The sequence below is a fragment of the Lepidochelys kempii genome, chromosome 27 (assembly GCF_965140265.1).
Source record: "Lepidochelys kempii isolate rLepKem1 chromosome 27, rLepKem1.hap2, whole genome shotgun sequence".
NCBI lineage: Eukaryota > Metazoa > Chordata > Testudines > Cheloniidae > Lepidochelys > Lepidochelys kempii.
In genome coordinates, this window is record NC_133282.1 from 12977654 (window position 1) to 12990050 (window position 12397).

The 12397-nt window shown below is 50.7% G+C and overlaps 1 protein-coding gene across 4 annotated transcripts; it reads left to right on the top strand.

Annotated features, from left to right (window-relative positions):
* Positions 1–3214: 3214 nt before the first annotated feature.
* PHB1 (prohibitin 1) lies at positions 3215–11489 on the top strand. Of its 4 annotated transcripts, none has more exons than XM_073325777.1 (7): positions 3234–3317; positions 4405–4529; positions 5145–5306; positions 6146–6288; positions 7471–7587; positions 9376–9471; positions 10276–11489. In XM_073325777.1, the coding sequence occupies exons 2-7, from the start codon at positions 4442–4444 to the stop codon at positions 10486–10488; spliced, it is 819 nt and encodes a 272-aa protein (XP_073181878.1). In that variant the 5' UTR covers positions 3234–3317; positions 4405–4441; the 3' UTR covers positions 10489–11489. The 4 variants fall into 4 exon arrangements, with proteins under 4 accessions (XP_073181881.1, XP_073181878.1, XP_073181880.1 ...); XM_073325779.1 differs by lacking the exon at positions 3234–3317 and adding an exon at positions 3946–3996; XM_073325778.1 differs by lacking the exon at positions 3234–3317 and adding an exon at positions 4057–4239.
* Positions 11490–12397: the final 908 nt, after the last annotated feature.

A 12397-nucleotide genomic window follows, 5' to 3' on the forward strand; every position in this document is an offset into this window, starting at 1 on the left:
CCATCTGTCTCTTCCCAGCATCCTGCTTCCCACGTTCCTAGGAATGCTGCTTATTCAGCAGGGAAAAAAGCCAATTTCAGGTCTTTTTCTCTCCTTCGATGAAAGGAGAGGAACATGTTATGGCTGATTACTGTGATTGTGTTTAGCTAGGGCTTCTGGGACTTGATGCTTTAGTTAACTGGGGGATATGCCAGAGCATGAGAAAGAGATCCGCGTGACCATGTGCTGCCCCAGGTGGGCAGGAACAAAGGCGAAGCAGGACTAGAGACTACCTTGCTTACTTAGACTTACCAAGTTTCTCCTCTGTGACCAAAATCCTGGTACTGGACTAGGCCTCTTAGAGATTATTGTTCTCTCTGTGTTCACATGCTCTGCACGATATCACACCCACAGCTCGGTACCACTGCTCTATCCACCATCCCGAGTCATCCCACTAGAATCCAGAGTGAGGAGCACGCCAGAAGACTTGAAATTGATAGATGGCTCCAAGTACTCACCCAGAGCCATTCCGCTGGCTGCCGTAATCTGAGAACACAATCAGCTCTGCCAACTCCTACATCTTCTCCACTGTGTGCACCTTTGGGCCACATGGCTCACAGACTTCAAACCCTCTGGCCCCTGCTGGTGGTAGAAGTGCCAATAATTCCCCAGAGTACACGCTGCCATCAGCCAGTTCGCCAAATGCCAGCCGCCTTGCTATACGGGCACCCTTGCTGTGCCAATGGCTCCAGAACTGCAAGTTCACCCTCCTATGCCTCATTCTTTGCACTCTCCAGAGTACCCATCTATGTCACCCGCCATACCAGCCGGCCTTGGCATCTTCCACTGCCAACTACCCCATGCTGCTCAGAGCCCAGCACACTATCACATGCCCTGTCACTGCTCTGCCCTCCCCAGCCCCTTCCCCCAGTGCTCTTGCCAAACTACTCCAAGGTCTTCCCTGAAGCACAATGGAACATTCACCACCACGCTCACTGCCCTGCGGCTCTTGCCGTCAATCGACACAGGCGTCACTGTCATCAGCCGTGTCAATCATCCCATACCAAAATGGTCCTTAAAGGTGCACATGCCAAGCACCCCGCAGACCCACCTAGCCTGCACACTTTCTTGGTTTCAAGACGCTCCCTGCTATGAAAATACCCTTGCTCCTAGAGAGCGCCCTACTCTTCTTCCTTTCCCCTATGTGAACATCGCTCCTTCCAACTAGGAAAAGACACCTTTCAGAGATCACCTTCACCCTGTACAGTGGTGACCCCTGACTCTCTTACCGCATTAGGGCTAAGGATGCAACTATCAGGTGGGGGGGTGTCTGATTTTCAGGTGCTCAGTAGGCAGATTTTCCAGAGACCTCAGCTCTCATTTAGGCACCTAAACGTGGGCCCGGTTCTCAAAGTGCTCAGCCCCCAGTGTGACACATACAGCCAGGTTTTCAAAAGAGCCATAAAGGTGAGGGTTAAGATTCAGCCATGTTACCTTTTGTCTCTTCGAGCAGCTGTCCTTTAGCCATGCTTGGTTATTTCCACCACCGAAAATATTTAGAGATGCTTCTTTTGAAACTTCCAGTAATACCCTAACTGAGCGAGGCTCTGATTTTTAAAATTTCATTCCAAAGATCATCCAAGGCTCAAGTGAAGGGCACACACTTGACTAATACACATGATGAGCTCCCCACTACGAAGCAGTAGAGCGGAAACTTGAAAAGACCCGTGATCTCATTTGTTTAACATGCACAGTTTTCTACTCCTTCATTTCCATGATTCAGCATTTCTGACAGCAATTAACCGCATAGCAACAGAATAACAGAATAAAGTCAAGCTTGGGACAGGAATTCCCTGACTTGGCCAAAGGGTTTTGGTAGGAGTGGGGAATATGACCTTTCTAGGGACACACTTACCTTGCAGAAGGCATGCGAGTGGAGGGACATCAGAGCACTCCACCCTGAAGAAGCCTCTTTACCTTGAGCAGCTAGGGTTGAGGGTTGAAGCATCATCCTTTCTGGTGACAGCCTGACTCCGCAGAGTTTTCCGGGGGGAGCAGAAATCCCCTTCTGGGGATCCCTTTACAAGAAAGAGCGCTCTAGGGCAGTGTTATAATGACTCTTTGAAGGGGCCCTTCTGAGCCACAGTCAGGTTAGATAGTCCTTTTGGGGAACCCCTGCCCAGCAGAGAAGTTGAGAGGGGGGTTGGCGCATGGTCGTTTTGGGGAACCCCTGCCCAGCAGAGAAGTTGAGAGGGGGGTTGGCGCATGGTCGTTTTGGGGAACCCCTGCCCAGCAGAGAAGTTGAGAGGGGGGTTGGAGCATGGTCGTTTTGGGGAACCCCTGCCCAGCAGAGAAGATTAGAGGGGGGTTGGAGCATGGTCGTTTTGGGGAACCCCTGCCCAGCAGAGAAGATTAGAGGGGGGTTGGAGCATGGTCGTTTTGGGGAACCCCTGCCCAGCAGAGAAGATTAGAGGGGGGTTGGAGCATGGTCGTTTTGGGGAACCCCTGCCCAGCAGAGAAGTTGAGAGGGGGGTTGGAGCATGGTCCTTTTGGGGAACCCCTGCCCAGCAGAGAAGTTGAGAGGGGGGTTGGAGCATGGTCGTTTTGGGGAACCCCTGCCCAGCAGAGAAGATTAGAGGGGGGTTGGAGCATGGTCGTTTTGGGGAACCCCTGCCCTGCAGAGAAGTTGAGAGGGGGGTTGGCGCATGGTCGTTTTGGGGAACCCCTGCCCAGCAGAGAAGTTGAGAGGGGGGTTGGAGCATGGTCGTTTTGGGGAACCCCTGCCCAGCAGAGAAGATTAGAGGGGGGTTGGAGCATGGTCGTTTTGGGGAACCCCTGCCCTGCAGAGAAATGGGGGAGGGGGTTGGTTGGGCATGGTCTTTTGCAAAATTCCCTGCCTGGCAGAGAAGTGTGGCGTGGGCTGGAGCATGGCTCTTTGCCCATCACACACTGGCTGGCTGGCTGCCTGGCACCGGGCGGGGAGAGAACAGAGAAGAGCCAAGCCCAAGCCAAACCCGAACCCCCTCAGGCACCAGCTCCGCCAACACGTGCATCCCCCGCGGCAGGACTACAATTCCCAAGAAGCCTTGCGCCTAGCGAGGCAGGGCCGAGGCCAATAGAGAGAGACTTTGCTCCGCGGGCGAGCCAGGACGCGGCCTGCCGGACGTTGTAGTCTAGCCAGCTTCGGCCTCGCCGGAGAGGGGCGAGCAGGAAGCGGCCGGAGAACTACGAATCCCAGAGTGCTTTGCGCCTGCGGGAGCCAATGAGACGCGCTGGCGGAGGACTGCGCAGGCGCTGTTGGCTGGCCTTTCATGTGGAGGTCAGGGCTGTGGCCGAAGGTGAGCGGGGGAGGGGGTAGGTGGGGGTTCGGTCCGGTCCGGTCCCTGCCGGGGCGGGGGGAGGGGGAAGGCCGGGGGTCAGAACCGGAGCGCGTGAGTCGCCCCGCCCACCCGGGGGGATGGGAGCTGGGAGCGGGGCCTCCTTTGGCGGGAGAGCGGGGCTGGGGGGGGGGTTGAGGGAGCTGGAGGAGGATGGAGGGCTGGGAAGCGGGGTGGGAGAAGGGGGGGGTTGCAGGGCCCTGGGGGCTGGGGACGGGGGTTGCAGGGCTCTATGGGGAGCGGGGCTGGAGGAGGGAGGGGGGTTGGGAAAGAAGAGACGCGGGGCTGGAGGAGGGGGGGGGGATTGGGGAGGGCCCTGGGGGAGTTGGGAAGGAAGAGATGTGGGGCTGGAGGAGGGGAGGGATTGGGGAGGGCCCTGGGGGAGTTGGGAAGGAAGAGATGTGGGGCTGGAGGAGGAGGAGGAGGGGACTGGGGGGCCCTGGGGGAGCGGGGCTGGGATGCTGGGGAGGGGGGGTTGGAGGGCCCTGGGGAAGTTGGGAAGGAGGGGGATGTGGGAGGTTGGCTAGCTTGGGGGCTGGTGCCGGGGGAAGGGTGGGGGGCAGGGTTTGGAGGCCCTGTGGGGGAGGACAAAGCAGTGGAGCCCTAGTGATGGGATGTCTCTGGAAGGAAGCACAGTAAGGTGAGGAGAGGAGGAGCATTTCAGGGCCTTACCCTGGTGTGGGGGCATGGAGTGGATTGAAATCTGTGGCCTTTGCAGGGTCTGAGCTCTGGGAGTCTGGAGCCCTAGGATAAGGGAAGGGGAGCTCCACGGAGAGGCTAGTCTGAGGTGTTGGGCTATGCAAGGGGATTTGTGGGACCAGCGGGTGCGGTGAAGGAAAGCGGTGTTCCTGTGGGAAGGGGACAACCTTCAACTAGGATTGAGGTGAGATCTGACTGGGACGGGAACCTGGGGCTGCAGCTATTCCTGCTGTGATGAATGCTGTCAGTGGGGATGGGAGTTATTTATTGCTCTGTCCTACAGAGAGAGAGGGGAAAACCTAGGCTCCTTGTGTAGTACCTTTCTAATATGTTTACTGGATTTTTGCAGGTGTGACTCTGCAAAGAGGCTGCAGTTGGACTGACAAATGGCTTCCAGACTCTTTGAGAACATTGGCAAATTTGGTTTGGGATTAGCCATTGCAGGGGGAGTTGTCAACTCCGCTCTCTATAATGGTGAGGAGCAGAAGAGATGGAGCTGAAATAATCTTTCTCTACTAAAAATTAGTGAAGCTGAGATATTTATAAGAGAGTATAAACTTGCCTTGGGATAGTTCTTAAGGTCAGCTACTCTGAGGATTGGGAGAACTAATTAATTGGCCTTCCTGGCCTTCATTCTTGGTTGCTCTGCTCCTTGTGTTGTCACTCACACCAGGGCAAAATGGGTGTACGACATTAGCATTCTTACCTTCTAGTATTTGATACCAGTGTAACTGACGACACAAGGTGCAGAAAAACAGAGAATCAAATCTCCTGCCTAGAAAACTGTCTTCTGTGGTGTTCTTGAAAGGAGACTGGTCTATTGATTGAAAGTAGGGGACTAGGAGCCAGAAGTTGTTTTCTTGTTTGCTCTCCTACTGACTGACATGCTTGACTTTGGGCAAGTCACTTATTTGTACCTCAGTTTCCCCATGTAAAATAAGAATACTTGATTAGCCCCTGGGAGTTGGAGAGGCTTAACTAATGTGGATAGGTCTCTGATATCCTCTGTGAAGTGTTCTGGTAACGTGCAACGTATGATCAATGGTAATGGTTAAAGTTGTATTTGATGTGCTCTTTTTTCTCCTCTAGTCGATGGAGGACACAGAGCCGTTATCTTCGATCGATTCCGTGGTGTTCAAGATGTGGTGGTAGGAGAAGGAACCCACTTTCTCATCCCCTGGGTACAGAAACCAATCATCTTTGACTGTCGTTCCCGCCCACGTAATGTCCCTGTCATCACTGGCAGCAAAGGTGAGCATTCCGGGCAAGTGGCAGCTGTGAGAGCAACATTGGTGTTGTTCACTCAGAGTCCCTTAGGGTACGTCAACGCTGCAATTAGACACCCGAGGCTAGTCCATGCCAGCTTGTGTAGACATACCCTTAGTGCCCATGTCAACTAGGGCTCAGTTCTGCAAAATGCTGGCTGCCGTGTACTCCCCATGAAGGTAATGGCAGAAGGTTTTCAGTGCCTTGCAGGATAGTGCCTCAAAGTTAAGGCCCTGCGAGATTGTAGCTCCTCGAAGCACCTCTTTGATCATATGTCCTGTCCCTTATTCTCATGTTGCTTTTGGGTGACTTAGTAAAATAAGCTAACAGGGATGGGATCCCTGGGACAAAATAGGGCTAAGTAGGCAGGGCCAGAGGAATGGTAAGGCCTGATTTTCATGGTCTGTATCCTTACAGAAAATCCTAATCAGGATAGGGCTCTTGTCCTTTCTGGTGTGGCAATTCTATGGGTGCTGGCGTCAGTCTAGCATGTGGCCTCTGCCAGCAGTCTGTTCTGTGATAGGGAACCCTTTCCTCAGGCCTTCAGGCTGTCCTTTAAAGACAGTTTTCCCCATACGTAGAGTAGGGTAAATAATTCCCAGCCTCAGAAGAAAGACAAAGGTTAAGTCATGTTTGTAAAAGGGGTTGAGATCCCCAGTGAAAGAGATGATAGAAGGACAAATTGGGCAGGAAAGCAAATTTTGGGGGAGGGAAGAGTTCTGAACACATTTGTCCTTCCCTGTTCGGTGACCGTGGAAAGAGCAATCACATGTTATCCCTTGTCCCTGTGATATGTTGTCTAACTCATGCACCTATCTCTGCAGATCTACAGAATGTGAACATCACACTGCGTATCTTGTTTAGACCAGTTGCTGCCCAGTTACCTCGAATTTTCACTAGCCTCGGGGAGGATTATGACGAGCGCGTACTACCGTCCATCACCACCGAGATCCTGAAGTCTGTTGTGGTAAGGACCATGCAACGGCTTGTGCCAGTTGTGATGCTGTGATCTTCCTCTAGCAGTGAGAGACCTAATTTAGTATGGATCCTTCAATGCTCCAGACTAGAGACACCCTCCTGCAAGTTGTCCTCCAGAGAATGAAGATGGTCATACTGCTGTTTGCTTCTCTGCCATCCCCATTTGGGAAGAGTTGATAGTTGCATCAGATACAGTCTTGTCGAGCATGATGGGGAGCTGAGTTCATTTTGGTGCTCCTCAAAACTGTTCACTCTTGAGTGGGGCTATCTTCAGCCCCCTCTCCAGCCTCGAATTGCTGTGGGGCTTCCCAGCCTCTCCAGTAAAGGGAGTCCCTCTTCCCACCTCTGTATGTACAGTACTTAAACTCACCGACTGAATACTTTCAGTACAGCTCGCACACCATCATGTAGGCCCTGCTGGGCAGTCACTGCTATAGCTTGTGCTTAAAGAATTGATGGGAGCCTGTTTCATTCAATGGAACAGGTAACTCAGCATTTCCTGCTCTTTGGGTGTGGGGACAACAGATTAATCTGGGGGTTGGGGGTGTGTGTGCAGGATCTGAGGAAAGCTGAATGAACCCTGATTTACATGCACTCTGCACACCTGTTTGCTTCACCCCTTGGCATTGGGCGCAGGCAGCTCCTTGAAAACTGCTCCCTTCCCTCTCAGCTCTCCTAGCTGGCTGTCAAGAAGCTTCAGGCAGCCCCCTCCCCAACCTAGGCTTCTCTTCCCCAGTCTTGTAGCAGTAAGCTGCAAAAACATGTGGCCTTCTGGAAAATGGAGGGAGAGGAGCCACACGTTACAAACACACCATAGGGAGAAAAAAGAAAGGGGTGTGTGGGTGGGGCCTGGGACAGGGACAAGAGACGGAAGAACAAAGAACGACAGGAATTGGATGGAAAGGGAGAATAGCAGCAGGAACTGTACTGGTATAATAGGGTATGGCATAAGGGGCACAAAGAGTGTCCTTGAAAATCAGTTGCAAGTAGACACCAACTGAAAAGGGCTGAAATTCTCTTTTAGGCTGCAGCCCCGAAAACCTCCTTGTCTGTGGTGGGGAAAGCTGGGTGGAGAAGCTCAAGATATTGTGAGCTTTCCTTCGTTAGAATCTGCATGTTGTTTTTGCATGTCTATTTCCCCTCTCACTTCTGCTGCCCGTCCTGGCTTCAGGCTCGTTTTGACGCAGGAGAGCTGATCACACAGAGAGAGCTGGTTTCCAGGCAAGTGAGTGAAGACCTCACGGAGCGAGCAGATACCTTTGGCCTCATCCTAGATGACGTTTCCTTGGTAAGAGCGCTCTCTTTTTAGGAGTCTGCTCAGATAAGAGCCAGTGAGAGTGTAGCGGGGTAGCTAGAGCAGGGGACTGAAGGTTGGGACTTGTGGTTTTTAATCCAATGTCGGGGGGGGAATGTGATGCATTGGGTAAGTCTACACTGCAATAAAATACGCGTGTCTGGCCTGAGTCAGCTGACTCAAGCTGTGGGGCTAGACTCTGCATGGGGGTGGTGTCTCGGGGCTTGTGCTGGAGCCCAAACATCTACATCAGTGATTCTCAAACTTTTGTACTGGTGACCCCTTTCACATAGCAAGCCTCTGAGTGCGACCCTCACCCCTTATAAATTAAAAAACCTTTTTAATTAACACCATTATAAATGCTGGAGGCGAAGCAGGGTTTGGGGTGGAGGCTGACAGCTCGTGACCCTCCCATATAATAACCTCACGACCCCCTGAGGGGTCCCGACCCCCAGTGTGAGAACTCCTGGTCTACACTGCTATTTTTAGTCCTGCAGAGTCTAGCCCCATGTCAGCTGACGTGGGAGCTGACCCTTGGTGTCACAGGTTTTTGGGTTTTTTTGTTTTGTTCTTTTGCAGTGTAGACATATTATCAGTGGCTAGGACAGGATGCTGATAGTTAAAGTTACTGTCAACGGCTCTGTTATTGAGTTTCTGTGACTTGAGCAAATCCTTGAGGACCTGGCCCATACTGACTTGCTGGCTGGCAACTGTGCCTCCGTTTATAAACTGTTTAGGGATTCTTGTGGAAGGCCCTAGATGTGCGTAAGGGGATCTCTCACCAGGGCTTCTCTAAGGCTGCAGAAGGACAAGCTACAGGACCCTGAGCGCCCAGTAAAAAAAATCCAAACCTTGTTCGGCATCTTTCCCTTCAGTTTTCTGTCAATAATTAATTCCTCCTCCTAGCTGCCCCCTGTTCTGAGACCATCCTTGAAGTGAGCTCTGCTCTAGTGCTTGTTGTAAACTGAAACCCTTTGTCATCTGGCCCTTTATTGCGTGCATTGCTTCCTGGGATTTCCCTACGATAGCCTATCAGAGCATACTCTGGACTTGGCTTTGGATGTGCAGGATGTGTTCCTTAGAAAAACACTCTTGGTGAGGTGTGTTCCCTGTCCCAGTATTTCCCTCCTGGAAGTGAGTATTGGCTTTTTCTGCCTGATGCGGCTGCCTTCTGAACATGCTGCTGAGGGAGGCTCACCCTTTCCCTATTGCATCTCGGCAGAGTGCAGCTGTTCAAACAGTGTGCTGAGAATACAAGTACAGAACTGAGCAGGAAAGGTAGGTCAGTTTCAGGACAGCTTGACCTACAATGAGCTCCACTTGCTGACTGCATTGGGAAGTTAGGATAGGCTTTTTCTGGGAGGTTAGTGTCATGTTTCTTTGAGTCTAAAGCCTACTGTGGGAGGATTCCATTACCAAGATTTTTTTTTTTTTTTTTTTTTTTGTGCTTTAGGTGGTTTTACTTAGTAAATGCTTTACAGCTCTGTCCCCCACCCCACCACCCATTAAATTCAAAACAGAAACCAGTTGAAGGGAGAAACTGAGTCAAACCTGAGTGAAGAGGCTGCTGCTCTATTCACATCAATGGAGCTATGCCTGTTTACATCAGATCTGAGTTCAGACTGTAGAACATGGTGTGGCTCTCCTTCTTGGTCCAGTGTACCAAATAAGATCTCTGAGGAAGAGGGACCTCCTGCCTGTCAGATGGTGAGTGGTTCCTAGCAGCAGAACTGTCCTAATGGGTACTCTCATCTTGCTCATTTCTCTCCTCCCCTGCCCCAGACACATCTGACCTTTGGGAAGGAGTTCACGGAGGCAGTAGAATTGAAGCAGGTGGCCCAGCAGGAAGCAGAGAGAGCCAGATTCATAGTGGAAAAGGTGAGTGCCTGTGGACGACTTTAGGCTGCGGACTGACTCCAATGTCATCCAGTTCCTACCCTGAGTAGTAACATTCATTTGTCCAATGGTCTGAAGCGTTTAAGACTGCTCTGACCAGGAATTCCTGCCACAGAACGGACAGGCTCAATCTGTTCTTAAGTCACACTCCAAAGCTTCCACTCTTCTGAAATCAGCTGTGGTGTTTTTACCAAACTTACTGAATAGCAATGTTCTCTGGAGGTTTTTTAAATGGGGGAGTGTCCTCTCTTGCAAGAGCTGGGGTGAGAGATTGAGGGCGCTCAGATTCTGCTTCTGACTTGCTGAATCTTTGAAACAGTCGAGTAAGCTCTCCATGTGCCAATCTGGAGAATGGGCATAGTACCTACTTCAGGTGGGTGCTGTGTGGCTTAATTCTTTGCATTGTACTGGGAGATCCTTGGCTGATCTGAGCACAAAGCTCAGAAACCCTAAGTTTCTAAGTTTCAATAGAAAATAGTCTTGTTTAAAAACTCCTGAGCAGTGTTGGAAACACAAGTTTCATGTTGACCCATGCTGAAAGTGAAAATGAATGGAAACAAAGTGAAACTAACCATTCCAGTTGTAAGAAGGTAACGAAGCAAGTCTGTGCACCTTTACCTGGGATCTCTTACCTTCCCAGTATCCCTCTTTCCTTGTCTGTTAATGACCTGGAGCTCTGTTTGTGCGGGAGAGGGGAAGTTCAGGTCTTAAATCACCAAGGATGGCAGCTGCATTTTCCTCCTGCTTTTCAGGTTCTTCAGTCCATCTTTTTCGCTTCCCTTGCAGGCTGAGCAGCAGAAAAAGGCAGCTGTCATTACTGCCGAGGGGGACTCCATCGCGGCCGAGCTGGTTGCCACCTCGCTGACCGCAGCTGGTGACGGCCTGATTGAACTCCGCAAGCTGGAGGCAGCCGAAGACATTGCTTACCAGCTCTCACGGTCCCGCAACATCACCTACCTGCCATCAGGCCAGTCGGTGCTGCTCCAGCTGCCCCAATGAACGTAGCTTTGCAGCCAGTCATTACCTAATCGCCTCTAAATAATCCCTTAAACAAAAAAAATCATTGAGATTTCCTGATTGGGTAAAGCAAAGGAAACAAAATTAAATGCATCCTCAATCGAGTCCTTAATCGCATAACGCTCGGCTCTCTTTGACGAGAATACTGAGTTTCTCCAACGGCCTTGTACACTCAGTGCAGAAGCTGCAATGGTCAGTAAACTAAATGGAAGAAATTGCCCCTTTTCCAGCAGTTTGAGGAGTGCCATGAGGGGAATGTCTTGTGTTCGCTTCTTGGATGAATCCATAGAAGCCCAGGCCATTCTCTGTTGACCACAGAAATTCTGTACCAATGAGATTTCACTGTCATACTTCACAAAGCATGGTCAATACAGGCAATGGCATGCATGCCTTGGACTACTGCTGTTTGTCCCTGCTGCCTGCAGAAAGGGAATGGGAGTGCTGAGGGCCTTCTTCCTTAGTCAGCCCAGTGTTTTGCAGGTGTGAGCTGAAGCTAAGAGGACGTCTGTTGTCAGGTTAGCAGCTCTGCTCTGATTGGCTTTCTGAACTGTGGCATTGTAGGCAGGAGGTGTATCCTTATGGCATGTCTGCGGGTGTCGGAGCAGCTGAGTTCCACCCCAAAAGGTGGAACTTTCCTGATGTAGAAGTGAAGCTATTTCTACTATACAGGAAACATTCCTTCTGTGCATAATGAAATAGTTCCCTCTCCGCCTCCTCCCCCTCCTTGGTGCCCCGATTCCAGTGACTCCCTGTTGTACACGAGGTTGGTTCTCTACTAAGGTTGGTAAATGTGCTTGCATTTGTGTCTACTTTGGACAAAGAAGGTCTGACTTAATGTTCCACAGTTCAGACAGTCTGATCTTGGCAATATGATTTGCTGCAGCACCAGCGCTGTGTTTTTATTTAGGGAACCTGAATTACAATGAGGATGTGAAAGATGAAATTGTACAACCCAGCCTTCAATAAATGAAACCACAACCCTGCCCAGCTCTCTCATGTTTGTTTCTTAAAAGACCGAAGTTTTGAAGAAAGGTGCTTCTTGCTGTTGCTATTTCAGGACATGAAGCAAAAAGTCCCCAGCAGCAAGATTCTCTCTGGCTCAAAAGAAGGGTGTGCCTTGAACAGAACAAATTGCTTTTGGTTAAATAAAACTTAGCTTGAGCAATGGAGTTCTTGAATTAAAACTTGAGCCATCTTCCACCAGAAAATACTAACCTTCACGTATCCATTGCTGGGCTTCCTGTTTGTACTTAGTGTGAGAATCAAAATGCCCTGAGAAGCTGGGGTGAGACTCTTCGCTGAAACCAGTGAATAGAAGACATCTTGCAAGGCTTCCGCTGCAAAGATGCACCAACGGGATTTCCAGAGGTTAGAGGACTAATGCATCTCAATTCTGGGGGTAGAGCACTGGACTGGGAATTGGACTTGGGGTCTAGTACCAGCTGTGCCATTGATCTACTGTGTAGCCTTGGGCAAGTAACTTCACCTCCCTGCACATCAGTTTGTCCATCCGTTAAGTGACTCTTATCACCTTCCTTCATACAGTGCGTGGCAGAGCTCTAAGATCTATTAGTTGTAGGCAGCACCCAAAACTCCCAGGCCTGGACCATGCCGCCATTGTGCTAAGTGGTGTACAAACCTAGAACAAAGAGACAGCCCCAAAGAGCTTACATATAATACACTGACTACATCTCACTCCCCAGAGTAAAAACAATTCCTGGCTGGTTGCTGGAGCTCAGAAAGGGAGAGCCCTTTCTCTTTGTATACAGTCCAGCTCAGTTCTAACCTGAGAATTTCTACAGGCCAAAAAAGGGTATTTCTGTGGCTGAATGGCTTTCTCCCAGGTGAAAACTACCCCCATGAGAGCATCACCCCACCTTCCACTCCCAAC

Excerpts from the sequence above, each read along its gene's own strand:
- PHB1 (XM_073325777.1), top strand. The coding sequence starts at position 4,442 with ATGGCTTCCAGACTCTTTGAGAACATTGGCAAATTTGGTTTGGGATTA. Across the intron at positions 4,530-5,144 it reads CAACTCCGCTCTCTATAATG|TCGATGGAGGACACAGAGCC; the intron begins GTGAGGAGCAGA and ends TTTCTCCTCTAG. Across the intron at positions 7,588-9,375 it reads TCCTAGATGACGTTTCCTTG|ACACATCTGACCTTTGGGAA; the intron begins GTAAGAGCGCTC and ends CCCCTGCCCCAG.